Raw genomic sequence first — 15,871 nt, forward strand, 5'->3', positions numbered from 1 at the left:
ATGTCTTTGCTGAGACATTTTCAAGATTGTTTCAGATAAGTTAAATGTTTTTTACGTCATTACTTATTATTTTATTATAAGGATCAATACTTTGTGTCATATTTCATTTTTAGTTGGCAGTGTTTTAACGCTATTAAAAACATGTCGGGGAACATTATACATTGAATTTTATATAATATATAAGGAGAGTGAAGAATCACACAAGTATTCTTTTGATGGAAATGTATCTTGACAAGAGATTGGAAATGTATAATATATTGAGATTTTATTTTCAATCGATTTTTCCCCAAAAAATAAAAATATATATGTATATGTATATATATGTATATGTATATACATAAATAAATATACATAAATATACTCGTATATACACATAAATATACATAAATATGTATACATATTTGACATATATTAAAAGTACAATTTATACATTTTTTAATATTAAATAATTAAATTTTATTAAAAGTAATAATAAAAATAATAATATATAATAATAATATAATAAAAATATAATAATATAATAATAATTAATAATAATTAAAATTAAAGTAATAAAATTATTATTAAAAATAAATAACTGAAATAACATATGTAACTATTATCTTTTATAAAAAAATAATTAAATATTTCTCGTATTAATTGATTCATCCCATATTATTCTTAGCATAAAAATAAAATATTTTTATTATAAAATAGTTTATAACAAAAATATATTAAATACCTAATGCTAAATATTTATTATTAAATTTATTATAAAATGTTTAATTTATACATAATATTATTATTTAAATGTACAAATTAAATATTAAATGTAAAAAAGTAAAAGGAAATAAAAATTATTATAAAATTTAATCTAGAAAAAGAAAGAGTATTGCAGGATTTATGGTAAGTTTAAATTCTCAATTATCAAATTTATTTTTAAACAAATTATGGCTGGTATTCCTAATCAATTTTTATATTTAAGATTTTAACCAATAAGATGAGTGTAAGCTTATTTAAGACGATCTTAGATGGAAGAATAGATTACATGAATGAGTTTTTTAATTCATCGATTTATCAATCGCGTAACTTTGTTTGCTCCATAACAACTGCATTTGCACATAATGCAAATGATTGATAAATAAAAAAACTCACCTTTTATATATATATATATATATATATATATATATATATATAAATATATATATATATATATATATATAAATACACACACACATACGGGTAGTCTGAAAAGTTTTGAGCCTAACATAGAAACAAGTATTTTTTCGGTCAAATATAGTTTTATTTTTCAACATAATCTCCTTATAAGTCGATACACTTTTCCCATCGATATTTTAACCTCTTTAACCCCTCCAAATATTAAGTTGACGTCTTGCTCCGCAAAATAGGCGTTTACGTATGCGATGACCTCCTCGTTCGATGAAAATCTCTGTCCTCCAAGCGAAACATTAAGCTTAGGAAACAGGAAAAAATCGCTGGGGGCCAGATCTGATGAACAGTGGGTAGTTAACCAATTCGAAGTGCAGTTCGTGAATTTTGGCCATGGCGATCGCCGAAGTGTGAGCAGGTACGTTGTCTTGATGAAACAGCACTTTCTTCTTCTTCAAATGCGGCCGTTTTTTTGCAATTTCTGCCTTCAGTTTATCAAGTAATACGCTCCCGTTATTGTTTTACCTTTTTCAAGATAGTTGATACACACAATTCCGTGACTATCCCAAAAAACAGTCGCCATTACCTTCCCAGCTGATGGAACCGTCTTCACCTTTTTCGGAGCAGGTTCACCCTTTGCAGTCCACTGTTCTTTTGTCTCTGGAGTGTAGTGGTGGATCCAAGTTTCATTTACAGTTATGACGCAAAAAATCTGATTCGTTTCGCTTGAACCGTTCCAACAGGGCCTTGGAAATGTTCATTCGAATTCGTTTTTGGTCCAAAGTGAGCAAGCGCGGCATCCAATGCGCGGATAGCTTGTGCATATCCAATTCTTCAGTCAATATATGACAAACGCGTTCTTTCGATGCCCTTAGCCTCTGCTATCTCTCTAATCTTGATTCGACGATCGTCCGATACCATTTGATGAACATTTTCGATGTTATCAGCGGTAATCGCAGTTTTTGGCCGTCCCGAACGCTCATCATCAGCCAAGCTAGTACGACGTTTAAATTCAGCTACCCATCTTTTTACAGTGGCAAATAATGGGGCAGAGTCCCCGTAAACAGCGTCCAACTCGATTTTAATTTGCGCAGGCCTATTGCCTTTCAAATGTAAGAATTTAATCACGACACGATTCAATTTTTTCCATTTTTACAAAAACACTGACATCGACTGACACAAATGACTGTCAAACAACAACTGAGGGTCCAAAATGGCTGAAATTTTCACAAAAGTCTTTCAAAGCATATACTATTGTAGTACTAGAATGGTTTTGACGAGTAACGTCATCTTCATGTTAAGGCTCAAAACTTTTCAGACTACCCTCGTATATAGTTATCTAGCAATAAAACAAGTCATAAATACATATTTGTATTTAGCAACATAATAACAGTTAGACATATCGCACATTCAAAGAACAACTATGTGAAAGAAATAAAAAATAATAAGAATATTATAATAAGAAATTAAGTAATTATAATAATATTATAACTAATTAATACTATAAGAAATTTAAAAAAAATAAGAAACATGTCTAAAAAAACGTTAAAAATAAAGCAAGATAAGCGCATGTAAATGTAACTATATAAAGGTTACAATTTTTTAATACAATTATTTCCGTAATATAATATTTTAAAAATACTATAAAAATTATGTTATTAATTTTCCTTGTATATATATCCATCATTCATTTTCTCTAATTGAAATGAAATATTATATATATGTATTCATGTATATGTATATGCATGTATATACATAGATGCGTGCGCGCGCGTGCATGGGGGTGTGTGAGGGGGAGTTCGTGTATGCGCGTGTGCGTGCCACTATTTGAATCTTTAACAAATGATTATCTCATATCGCAGATATTCCATTTAATATAAAGAAGATACAGCATATTCGTTATTAATAAATTGAATGACACATTTAGAGAAAAATAAAATAATAATAAATAAAAATAAATATTAATTTATAATATTCTAATCAAAATAATAATTATGACAATGATTAAATATTCGTGGAAGGCGCGCGCATAGCGCTCGCTGCGTGCTAATTCCATAATAAAAAATGAAACACTCGAAGTTTGTCATCGGAGTGTATCGAAGGGTATGTATCGAAGAGTATCGTTGCCGTTTTTTCGTGCTGCTGATTGACCGATCGATGCTAGCGGTCGAGATCGCAGCAAGTTTGACCGCGGCGCTGTAATGATAGTCGGTGACAGCTCGTGTCATGACGGGTCAGTTGTGTGCTCGGGGTTAGTTACGGGTATCATTTATATAATTGAAGAGAAGTAGAAGAGCGAATAATCTTAGGAAAAAGGTTGAAAGTGTTTTTTATTAATCATTTGATTTAAATAGAAAGAATCGTCTGGAAGAAGATCTTACTTTGGATATTTTTGAGATTGTTTCAGATAAATATTAAATATTTTTTACGTTTATTATTAATATTTTATTATAAAGGATCATTACTTTGTGTTATATTTTATTTTTAGTTAGTGGTGTTCGTTTCAACGTTATTAAAGTTGATAATGATATGTTTGGAGTAGAAACATGTTGGAGAATATTGAATTTATACATTGAATTTAACTTAATATGTAAGAAGAATGAAGAATTGTTTCATATAGTAAATTAAGCAATCTCAAATTATGAAGAATTAAACCGAATTGGATTTCTTATGGTTCGTATTATTTACTACTTAATAATAGTATAGTTACGACAATTTTTCAATACAGATTTTTCAAACACAGAACTTGAAAGTTTATTTTATATAAATTCATCAAATATTATAATTTACTCGATTAAAAGTAAAAATCTTTGTCAGTAATGCATTTCATTTCATTTCATAGATCGTCGAAATTTTTTAATAAAATAAATTTCCAGTATCCTTTTTTTTATCGCTACAAATATTATATTATAGTGTGGCCGAGCGGTGGTCTGCTCGCTTTTGGCCCCCGAGTAATGAGAAGATCGTTCCTTACCAACGCGCTGTTGTTTATGATTATTGATTCATTGATTAGGGATTAGGGATTCGTGCGGGATGGTTTTGAGAGGAGACGCGCGAGCGGATTGTGAGCGCGAAATTGTATCACGTACAGTGTAATTAATCGTGCTCATTAAAGTTCCTTTTTTATAAATGGCCTCTATTTATTTATGCGTGTCGCGTGAGTGACCGCCGCAGAAGCGGCGCAACATTTTTGGGGGCTCGTCCGGGATAGCGAACAATAGACGTCGTGTCGGGAAGTGTTGAAAGATCAAACGAAAACGATGAGGCACGAAGAGGTTCTTCCGTAAGGAGAACAAGTCGCGTGGCGAAAGGATTTGCACGCGCATGGCGAAGGAAGAGGAGATGTCGAGTTTGGAGATTGTTCTCCGCTCTATGCAGGAGGAACTCCGTCTTCTCCGAGAGGAGTGAGCGGCGACTGGATGTCAGCATTAAATGCCAGGCTAGTTATTAAATGCCAGTTATTAATTTCTTTTCGTTTTTACAAAATAAATTCTGTTTTTCTTTAAATTCGCATTTGCATGGTATTGAGTAAAAGAAAATGCTTTTATACGTTGACTTTTTTTCGGTACGGTTTGATTCGTCGGACGGATGCACATACGTTTATCAAGTTTGGCACGGACTTCGATGTTTCGGTTTTAGATAGGAGAGAAATCAAGTAAATAGGGAGTTAAATAATCTTCGAAGTTTTTCCGAGTATCCGGAAAATCGTGTCTGTTAAATGAGACTCGTTTAGATGTGTAAATTCTGTTTTGACAAGGCGTTCTAGATTGGATTGTGGTTTTCGGAGTCTGTAGGAAGGTTGATTGTTCTTTCCATCCGTAGAAGGAAAAATGAATTTTGAAAATATATAAAAATTTTGAAAAAATAGATACTTGTTTTCATTTTTGTTTAAGTTTGCTGTTGAATTGGCGTCTATGGCGGGAGATCTTCTTTTCCGAAGCCCGAACATCTGGCTGAATAATAATTCTAAGAAGTCTGTCTCACCCTTGGTTTTTTTGAACCGTGGTTTTTCCGAGGGACTTAGGGCGAATGCCGAGGCAGGGACTTGGAGAGTCTTTAAAGACGTTGGGTCTATGGTAAATATCCCCCCCTCCTCTTATCTGAAAAAATCAAGAAAGAAACGCACAAATTCTCAAAATTCAAGATTCAAGAAAGAAGCACTCAAGACTCAAGAATAAGATTCAAAAAAAGAAAAAAGAAATCAAGAAAGAAGTGGGAACGAATCTCTGCAGCGATTCAGTACTTCCAGGAGGGTGTAAGATTGGGACCAGGAGTATGGCGTCCGGTAACCTGTAGCAGCAGCTCAGGGTAGGACAGGAAGCCGTCTGGTTCCCAAGGATCTTTACCAAGAAAGAGAAGGAGGCCGCTTTCTGCAGAATAGTTCCTGAAGAGAATTGAAACGACAATTTTATGGAGGAGGGGGGCAGTGTTGTGGCATAGCGATGGTCCGCTCGCTTTTGGTCCCCGAGTAATGTTGAGAAGATCGTTCCTTGCCAACGCGCCGTTGTTTATGATTATTGATTGATTGATTAGGGAGAATTATGCGGGACAGTTTTGAGAGGAGACGCGCGAGCGGATTGCGAGCGCGAAATTGTATCACAAACAGTGTAATTAATTGTGCTCATTAAAGTTCCTTCTTTATAAACGGTCTCTATTTATTTACGCGTGTCGCATGAGTGTTGTGCGAGTGACCGCCGCGAAAGCGCGACAATATTATATATTATTATTATTATTATATATTATATTATATTATATTATATTCTTTTTAGTTCAACTATGCTTCATAATATATATAAAACATATATAAAACATATATATAAAACATATATGTAAAACTTCATCTTTTTTCTTTCTTTGTATTGTATAGGATGTTATTGGCATCGATGTTCGTGTGGAACGAAAAAAAGGATATATTTTAATCGGAGGTATTTCTCATGTTGAGTGATATTTTTCGCAATAAATTTCTTGAAAATTTTTAATTAGCAATATCATTAGATACAAATTATTATTAAGTTTGAAAAATATATTCTGTCTTTGGCCTATTACATTGCAAATCCGTTAAAAATAATAGCATATTATTGATAAAGATGAGAAAGAGTAAAATTAGGAGAGGAAATAGTAGTCTTTATATATGCAGATGGTATAGTATTATTAATCGAGGATTTAAAAAAAAAGAGAAATATATTGCTAAGAAAAAAAGTTATTTAAATGTAAAAAGATTAGTGTTATTCATGGGTAATAATATAATATTCTCATCCTTTCTTTTTTATTGTTTCTCATTGTATATTTTATTTTTCATTTTTATCATCTTGCAACTTTTATAAAATTGAAAGATAATCTCAAATTTTATGAAAAGGAAGAAAGATAGAAAAAAATAAATTGAGGATAGAAATAAACTATGTGTGATATATACGGATAGAAATTAACTGTACGGTAAAAGTGTATAAATATTTCGTGTTGCGAACAGGCGAGTTTAGTTGTGACTTGTAAAACTTCCAGTTAATTTTGTGCTTTTTCGATAAATAAATAATACAAATGTAAAAGTACGAACGATCTCTTATGATATATATCATGTGGGTAATCAGATTAATATTTCGTGCGCGCATGTATTAAAAGGATAATGAAAATAAATAAAGAAGGAATGTATAATATAGAAGTAAAAACAGCACGGACAGTTGAAAAAAATAAGAAGTAATAATATATTGTGTATATATTCTTGCATTTATATATTCTTGCATTTTGTCTTTGTATATATGTATATGTTCTTTAGTTTAGCATTGTTGATTCATCGATGTTTGATTCGATGGAGAGACTTTGATCATTACATCGATGGTTAATAACAACATTGCGAAGAAGTACAGAATTAAAAAGAAAGGAAATAAAAAGAGAGAAGCATAATGAAAAAGGAAAAACGGCAACGGAAAGGAATAAGATATACATACGTATACATATCAGAAAGTCTCAATAATTTACGAGGTATTTTATATTTTTTTTCGGCATATTCTGATATGAAATATAAAATATTTCGTAAGCTATTCCTTTCGTAGCTTAATATTTTTATGCACGGATGCAAAATCAATTGGTGTTGAAAAAATGTATAGTATCGTTTTCAAAAAAGTTAAGCAATTTGTAACTACATACTTTTTTTGAAAAGCAATTATACATTTTCTTTATACTAATTGATTCATTTCATTATTCTTAACATATATGTAAACTTTTTTGTATAGAAAGGTTACTGATTTATATTTTCAGAAAGTAAATAATAACTAGCTAAATAGCACGCGCAAAGCGCGCATCTGTGTGATGTTCATGCGTATTTGATCGGCGTGTCTAATCGATGCCGATTGTTGAGTTCTTGCCAAGTTTCGCGGTGACAGTTGGCGTCGTAAACAGGCGAGTTTAGTTGTGAGTTGTAAAACTTCCAGTAGATTTTGTGCTTTTCTAATAAATAAATAATACAGATGTAAAAGTGCGAATGATCTCTGATATATATTGTGGATAATCAGATTAATATTTCGTGCGCATGTGCACACGTATGTTAAAAGGATAATAAAAATAAATAAAGAAGGAATGTATAGAAATAAAAACAGCACGGACAATTTAAGAAGTAAGTTTAAAGAAATAAAAAATAATAATAATGTATTATGTATATATTTTTGCATTTATATCCTTATATTTATGTTTTTTAGTTTAGTTTAGTTTCATTGAATGATGAAAATTTGTCGTATTGATGTAAAACGTTTTTTACAAAATATAATATATCATTCTATGCGTACTTTCGCTTGCTAATATTTGATATTCTTTATTCATATTAAATGTTATATATATTATATATATATATATATATATATATATATATATATATATATATGTATAGGAGTATAATGACATATTACTAAAAGAAATAAAAACTACTCAACGTTCACATATACATACGTTCATGTTTATATTAGAATATTTGCGGAAAGATTATATGTATATATACAGGTTTAAATAAAATATTCAATATTCTTCTGAATAAAACAGAGAAAAATAAATGTTTATAAGGAAAAATTGACTTGAAAATAATATCTGAATAAATAAAAAAAATAGCTATTTGAAAAATGTTTTGAATTAATTATGAACGTATTATAAATAGTCAAACTTTATATCCTCTATTAAAATTGTTTAATGAATATTCTAGGAAGGATATACGCCCTTCTAAATTATAAAAACAATGATAAGATATCAATTTAAATGAATAAATTTGTCATCTATGATCTTATTATTTTAAATATATATCAATTTAGATTATTGCTTATTTTTTACGTGACATTGGCAAGCGCTCTTTCTCATTATTTATCTTTTAGTTATTGCGATGAATATCACATGCCTCAGTGATCGAATGCTTAAGACACTCATACAGAAGTGAGTGATCCGAGTTCTATTCCTGATTGGGATAACATTTTTCGCAATGAGAATTTCATTGAATGGAGAATTATTGATTTTTAAACTTAATTATCGATTTATTAGAAAATGAATTCAGGTATTGTTTTGAGTGGGCTGCGCGCAAATAATATTATAACAACACGTAGTTCGTGATATAAAGCATTTATTATTATTTATTTATTATTACTTATTATATTGATATATACTATTTATTATATTATTTAATATAATACTATTATACTGTTACACTATAATATTTTAATATAATAAAAAATAAAAAAAATAAATATAATTAAATAATATTAATAATTACATAATTAAATAAAAATAAAATGGAATAAAATTAAAAATAAGAATTAAAAGTGTTTTATATGACAATATTCAATGATAATAGTAATTTATTAAAATTGTTTACAATAATTATAATACACAGCAACAATAAAACATAATTAAATACATAACTATATTTAATAATATAATATTTTATAATATAATATTTAATAATATAATTTAATAATATAATATTTAATAATATAAATTATTTAATAATATTTTTGAATAATTAATTAATAATAATTTATTTTCTTATAATTTTTTTTTTTATTTTCTTCTTTGTGTATTTTTTTGTTTTTTTTTGTATCTTTATATGCTTCACACTCATCTTTTAACTGAATATGTTTTTTATTCTATACACACAAAAACATATATTTTTTGATATTTAAAATATTTTATTTCTGAACATCTATTTTTACTTTATTTAGATATTTATTTTTCATTTAGATATTTATTATTCAAATTAACTTATTACATAGAAAATATATATAAATTTCTAAATTTCTATTTACTTGTGAGGGACTTTCACTTTTTCTTCTTTTTGGAGTTTTTACTCCTTTTAATAGAGAAGGTAATGCCATGTACCCTTCAATTTTATGTATATCCTCAATTGAATTTATTATTAGATATGGAGAATCTATAGTTAAATTAGTTAAAAAATACATTATTATATAAAATTATAAATATGTTTTTATTACAAATGTTAATATAAAATATAAAATATTAATATAAAATATAAATATTAATATAAAATATTATTATCATTTATGTTTATGTTTATGTTTTTATGTTTATATGTTTTTTTACTACAGTATTTTTTTATGTATAGTATACGTGGCGCGCGACTACTAAATATAAAGATACACACGCTTATGCACACGCTTATGCACTCGTATAGCGATTCTTTGTGTACGATATAGGATTGTGCACGAATTTCTGCGTTTTATATGTATGTACCTGTAAAATTCATCTTTCCTGTAATTTCTATTTTATCTCTTTTTTGTATTCTTTTCTCATAATAATCATCTTCCATAAAATTAATGATATGAATTTCAATCTTATATGTTCCATCTGTCACTAATCCACATCCAATCTCTTTATTAAGTTTATTATTGTAAGGAAGGCCCTCAGGGGCGTCAGCAAGTTTAAATCTTTTATTTTTCCCACGCAGTAGCGCGCAATGCGACATATTTTGATATTAACGCCTATTGGTTGAAAGACCACGTGATGTATTGTGATTGGTTAAAAAAGGGCGAAGAAGAGAGAGTAACAGGGATACGAAAAAGAGTGAGTCGTCCGTTGATCGTGAAATAAAGAAGTAGTAAAGAAGAAGAGATATGTGTGATTGAATGTGCCTTTTTCCCTTTGCCATCTTGCGCAACCTGATAATAAGCTATCGATTGCTACGACCAGAGTTAAAAGATTGTCTGTGTTTGACTCTCCCGAGAGTTCACGGTAAATTTGGTTTTTAGCACTTGCGTTCTTACATTATTATGTTAACGTATAGCGAATCTACACTTCCAGTCACTCCATGCTGGGGTGTCCCAGCGCCCTCTTTAATCCCTGTCTCTCGGTAGGCTCTACGCTCCGCTCTTATTACTTATTCCATTAGCGACACGCGTATCTACATCTTATTCTTTTTTGGTTTCTTATGGCGTGCTGCTCTTTTTGTGTGTGTATGTCCCTCGCGCTCTCTTACTGTGTATCTTAGTTTTAATAAACGCATATAGCCTGTTCCTGAAATTATACTCTCATCTCTTGCTTTGCATTGGCATTTTTAGCCTGTCCGTCCTAACAGGTTATGGATTCAGACCGCGAAGAAGACGTCCGGGTATTTTAGTAACATGCACATCGAAGGTTATACAATCGAAATTCAGTTCGAGACGAATTCCACAATAAAAATCAAAACCTTAAACAAAGAGAACTTGGACACATGGAAGTTGCAGATGTAAGCCTTACTGATTAAAAAACGATGCCTGGGCATACGTTAGTGGAGAGATTTCGAAACCTACTCTCATCGACGGAAATGCGAGCTCACGGCAGGAAATAGATGCATAGGTAAGAAACGACACTAAAGCTAAATCTGATATTATTCTGTTCATAAGCCCAGAAGTTGAAATTAGTCAAAGGCTGCGACACTTCACGCAAGCTGTGGCTGAAAACTGAAAGCCACCTATCAATCCAAAAGACCAGCACGAAAGACTCTTGAAACAGCTCACGTTACAATATATAGAAGAAAGTGAGGATATTCACGTTCGAAGATTTTTTGATGCTGTAGATAAACTTGGCGAAATGGACATAACGTCGACATAAATCAAGATTTACTGGCGATTATGCTGTTGTACAACCGGTTGCCACCGAGCTACGAAAATTTCCGATATGCGATAGAGTTCCGCGATAAACTGCCGTCACCGGAAGCGCTACGCATTAAAATCATCGATGAGAGTGACGCGCGGAAAGGCGACAAACAGATTAAAACTCAAGACGCCATGATCGCGAATAGAAATAATGTAAAATGTCGGAAGAAGAAAACGATAAAAGACGATAAATTCAACGTCAAGGAAGAATTCAAATTCCAGTGTTATCGATGTCGAAAGTATGGCCATAAGGCGATCGATTGTAGACAGAGACGTGGAAGAGTCACAGTCTGCGAAGAAGGCGAAAAATATCAGCTTATACGCTTATAGATTCGAGTCATCGAACAATCATCACGCCATGCACGCGAACGAATCGAGCAATAACACCAAATGATAACACCAAATGGTGTCTGGACAGCGAAGCGACATCACATATGTGCAGAGAATTAAATAAATTTACGACTACAGAAACTGAGGACTATTAAATCTGGCAAATAATGCGTCAACGCAAATCGTGACTAGGGGACCGTACACTTCGCGACAGAGGTACATGGCAAAACAATGAATATTCATTTGAAGAACGCTCTACATGTTCCAGATCTTCAAACAAATCTCATATCTGTCGCCAAAATTACGGATAACGACTACCAAATAGTGTGTTCAGTAAATCTGGCACGGAAGTGATTGATAAGAAGAGAAACATGAAACTAACGGCGGATCGGATCGATGATCTCCTTTACGTTCATGAAAATTCGTTCGAACATTGTAAAACAATTACGCGTAAATCTACTCCCTCTTCGGAGACATCGGGAATGCTGATCATCGTCAGCCTGGGCATTGTCGCCTGGGACACATTAATTTCAAGGATCTTCTCGATGCACAGTGTAATAAGGCCATACTTGGAATCAACATCAGACGGCCCAAAAGTACAGGGCAATACCTGCAATCATGGTAAGATGGTAAGATCGCCATTTCCACAAAGGTCAATTCGGGAAACAAAAATGTTAGAAATTATATACTCCGACTTTTGTGATCCGATGAAATTCTATGTCAAATGGAAAGGCTAAGTATTTTGTAACCTTCATTGATGACAGCACGAAATGGTGCGAGATCCGCTTTCTAAAATCTAAAGAGGTGTTTATCTTTTTTAGGAAATTTAAGCAATACGTTGAGAATCAAAAGGACAATAGAGTAAAGTGTCTAATCCGATAACGGAGGCGAGTACACTAGCAATGAATTTGAAAGGTACTTGAAGGAGCACGGAATTGCTAAAAAACTGTCTATCCCTTACAACCCTGAACAGAATGGCGTCGCGGAGAGAAAGAACTGCACTATATTGGACGCCACAAGGTGCCTGTTGCTTCAATCCGATTTACTCTCGAGGTTCTAGGCAGAAACGGTAAACACTGCAAACTTATATTAGAAACAGATGTCCAACAAAAAGCCTGAACGGAATGACGCCCTATAAGGCTTGGACAGGTAACAAACCGGACGTCAGTCACTTCCGAGAATTCGGTGAAGTCCTATGCCTGAATCACGATCCCACCAAAGAAAAATTTGCATCTCGAGTTAAGCAGGGCATCTTTCTGGGATATGCTGATCAATCCAAGGGTTACCGAATTTGGCTTCCTGAGGAACGAAAAATAATATCACGTGACGTGAAGTTTTTAGATCAGTACGATAAGTCGAGAAGAGGGAGAGATACAACTGCCATCGAAATCTCATCTGAGGAAGAGCATATAAAGCCTGCAGAAACTGAAATTGACTTGATGACGTCGAATAAAGTAATAAATTGTCGCCAGAATTGTCGCCTACCTTCGACGATGATAATCGGAACGCGGATTACTTGGGAGACAAAGATGTCTCCAAAATCAGATGAAGGAGAATCAATTGAAATGTCGATGATTCCGAAAAGAGGTCCCGGAGGAATGAATCTCTTTCAGAATTCTTCGAAGTGGACTTAAAGGAAGACCGCGTAAGCTACGTCATGAACCTCGTGACTCTGCGAACGCGATGGAAAAGCATTACGCTTTTCTGTTGGAAGGGACTTTGAAGCAAGCAATGTCCGGTCCGCACTCAGGAATGGATGCAAGCAATGGCATCGGAAATCAGATCCATAATTCGGAACAACACGTGAAAGATCGTTCCGCGTCCTTTAAATCGCGATGTCATTGAAAGTCGCATAGTTCTGAGAAATAAATTTCACGTTGATCCATCGAAAGGAAGAAAGCACGCATCAAGATTTCGTCGCTCAAGGTTTCTCACAATGCCCAGGGATACATTTTGATCAGACTTTTGCTCCTGTAGCCCGAATGAGTTCCATACGACTGATGGTTGCCCTGGCTGCTCGTTATGCGATGGACATTCAACAACTGGATATAATAACCGCATAACGGAGTCATCGATGAAGAGATATACATGTCTCCTCCGAAGATGTTAGACGAGTTTCTGAAGTCGATTATCGAGTCGGAAGCAAATAACAGCACCCTGAGTGTCTAGGCTAAACGGATGCTTAAAGAACTTTAAGTTGATGAAAGTGTTGATGAAAGTCTGCTTATTAAAGAAATCCCTTTACGGTTTTCATCAAGCGGATAAGTGCTGATACAACAAATTAGATAAGACATTGCGAAGGCTCGGGGCAACTCCCTATCACGTCGATCCATTTATGTATTATATCGATGGACAGATGAAGAAAACTTAATAATGATCGTCGTTTATGACGACATACTAATAGTCTCTCGTGATTTCAGTGCTATGAATAGGTTGAAAAGGAAACTATCACGAAAGTTCGAAGGATCTCAGAAGCGTCAGTTGCTGTTTGGAAATTCAATTTAGACGAGACGGCAATAAGATAATCATGCAGCAGAGAGGATATATTAAGACGTTTCGGAATGACCGATTCGAAGCCTGTCTGCATCCGGATTGACGTGAATGTGAAGCTGATTATGCCCAACGATGAGGCCCCTGACTCTGATGTGCAAGCACTACCTTATCGTGAATTGATAGGAGCCCTCACATATTTGGCCGTTTCCACAAAGCCGGATATTGCTTTCGCGATCAGTTCCTTGAGCCAGTTCTGCAATTCATATCCACTGTACCGCAGCTAAACGCGTGTTACGTTACCTAAGAGGCACAACAAATCTAGGATTAAGTCCGCCTTTGAGGCGGACTTGAGTCCACTTAAGAAGTTTGTCGACGCAGATGGAACGCAGAGGAAATAGTACGATTAACAGGCGGTTCTTCACGGGATACACATTCGTCTTGAGCAGGTGCTTCGTGCCGTGGGAGACCAAAAAACAACGTATGGTGGCGCTTTCTTCCATCGAGGCGGAGTACATGGGCCCTTCCGAGGCTGCAAAAGAGGCAATTCATCTGCGGAGTTTTTTAATGGAACTGGGTTTACACGATCTGACCGATATCACTGTCTTCAACGATAATCTGAGCGCAAAAAGACTCACAGACGATCCTATGTTCCACTCAAGGAGTAAACATATCGATTTGAGACACCACTTTGTACGAGACGCTATTCGTGCAGGACATTTCTGAATTGAGTATCTATCCATTGGAGATATGATCGCCGTGTTAACCACGTGTTAACCAAGAGCTTGTCTGGACCGAAGTACACGAAATGCATCGGAGCCATCGGGTTAACAGTTATCTCTGAAGCCAGCGAACTAGAGTGCAATTCGAGGGGGAATATTAACATATAGCGAATCTACACTTCCAGTTACTCCATGCTGGAGCGCCCTCTTTAATCCCTGTCTCTCGGTTAGCTCTACGCATCGCTCTTATTATTTCTATTAGCGACACGCGTATCTACATCTTATTCTTTTTTGGTTTTTTATGGCGCGCTGCCCTTTTTGTGTATATATTCCTCGCACTATCTTATTGTGTATCTTAGCTTTAATAAACGCATACAGCCTATTTCTGAAATTATATTCTCGCCTCTTGCTTTGTATCGACCTTCCTATCCTGTCCGTTCTAACATATTATGCACACTATTAAAATTAGTTTTGACGTATCCTTTTATTAGAAAATGTATATATATTATAAAGAACGTATAACTAAGATTATTGTATTAAAATATTATTTAATTTAATAACAGTAAATAATATAATCATGTAAAATTTACTGATGAGGTTGGATGTATTGAACACATCGCTTAATTTAACTAAGTCAGGTTTTTATTGAGAAAATGTTTGTGATAAATATTTTTCAAATGTGGAAATTACTGTATTTTTTAATATTTGTAATTCGAACGGAATTTCCATTATTGTATTGAACAATTTTGGGAGCTCTGGCTTGAACTTCCAAATATATAATTTATATTAATAGAAGTAGAAATACAATTAAAATTACAGTTTTTATTATAATTTTAATTAATTTTAATTATAATTTCTTCTATAAAATTTACAATTATTATTTATTAAATTGTTTAAAATTATTTAAAATTAATGTTTGTAATAAGTGATAATCAAGAATTAATGTTTATAATTAAGAACATAATTTAAAATTAGTTTTTTTAAAAAGATTATATTATAAATATATGTATTATAAATATTTTTTTATTGCAAGATTGTAATATTATAAATATATTATAGAAA

The 15,871-nt window shown here is 32.7% G+C and overlaps 1 protein-coding gene and 2 long non-coding RNA genes across 4 annotated transcripts in view; 1 reads left to right on the plus strand and 2 right to left on the minus strand.

The window, feature by feature from the left end:
- LOC148935694 (uncharacterized) overlaps positions 1–15,871 on the minus strand; it is a 175,958-nt gene that overhangs the window by 109,178 nt on the left and 50,909 nt on the right. The gene's annotated exons all lie outside the window — the stretch shown is intronic.
- On the minus strand, positions 9,026–10,544 carry LOC148935698 (uncharacterized). The gene is made up of 2 exons (XM_089081076.1): positions 9,863–10,544; positions 9,026–9,581 (listed from the first exon to the last, which is right to left on the minus strand). The coding sequence occupies exons 1-2, from the start codon at positions 10,097–10,099 to the stop codon at positions 9,369–9,371; spliced, it is 450 nt and encodes a 149-aa protein (XP_088937202.1). The 5' UTR covers positions 10,100–10,544; the 3' UTR covers positions 9,026–9,368.
- Positions 11,969–15,203, plus strand: LOC148935699 (uncharacterized). Of its 2 annotated transcripts, none has more exons than XR_016140135.1 (2): positions 11,969–12,226; positions 12,419–15,203. It is a non-coding gene; the product is annotated as an uncharacterized LOC148935699 (long non-coding RNA). The 2 variants fall into 2 exon arrangements; XR_016140134.1 differs by having other exon boundaries at positions 11,969–12,218.

Source organism: Pogonomyrmex barbatus, unplaced genomic scaffold (assembly GCF_055798465.1).
Source record: "Pogonomyrmex barbatus isolate J1 unplaced genomic scaffold, ASM5579846v1 scaffold4, whole genome shotgun sequence".
Lineage (NCBI taxonomy): Eukaryota > Metazoa > Arthropoda > Insecta > Hymenoptera > Formicidae > Pogonomyrmex > Pogonomyrmex barbatus.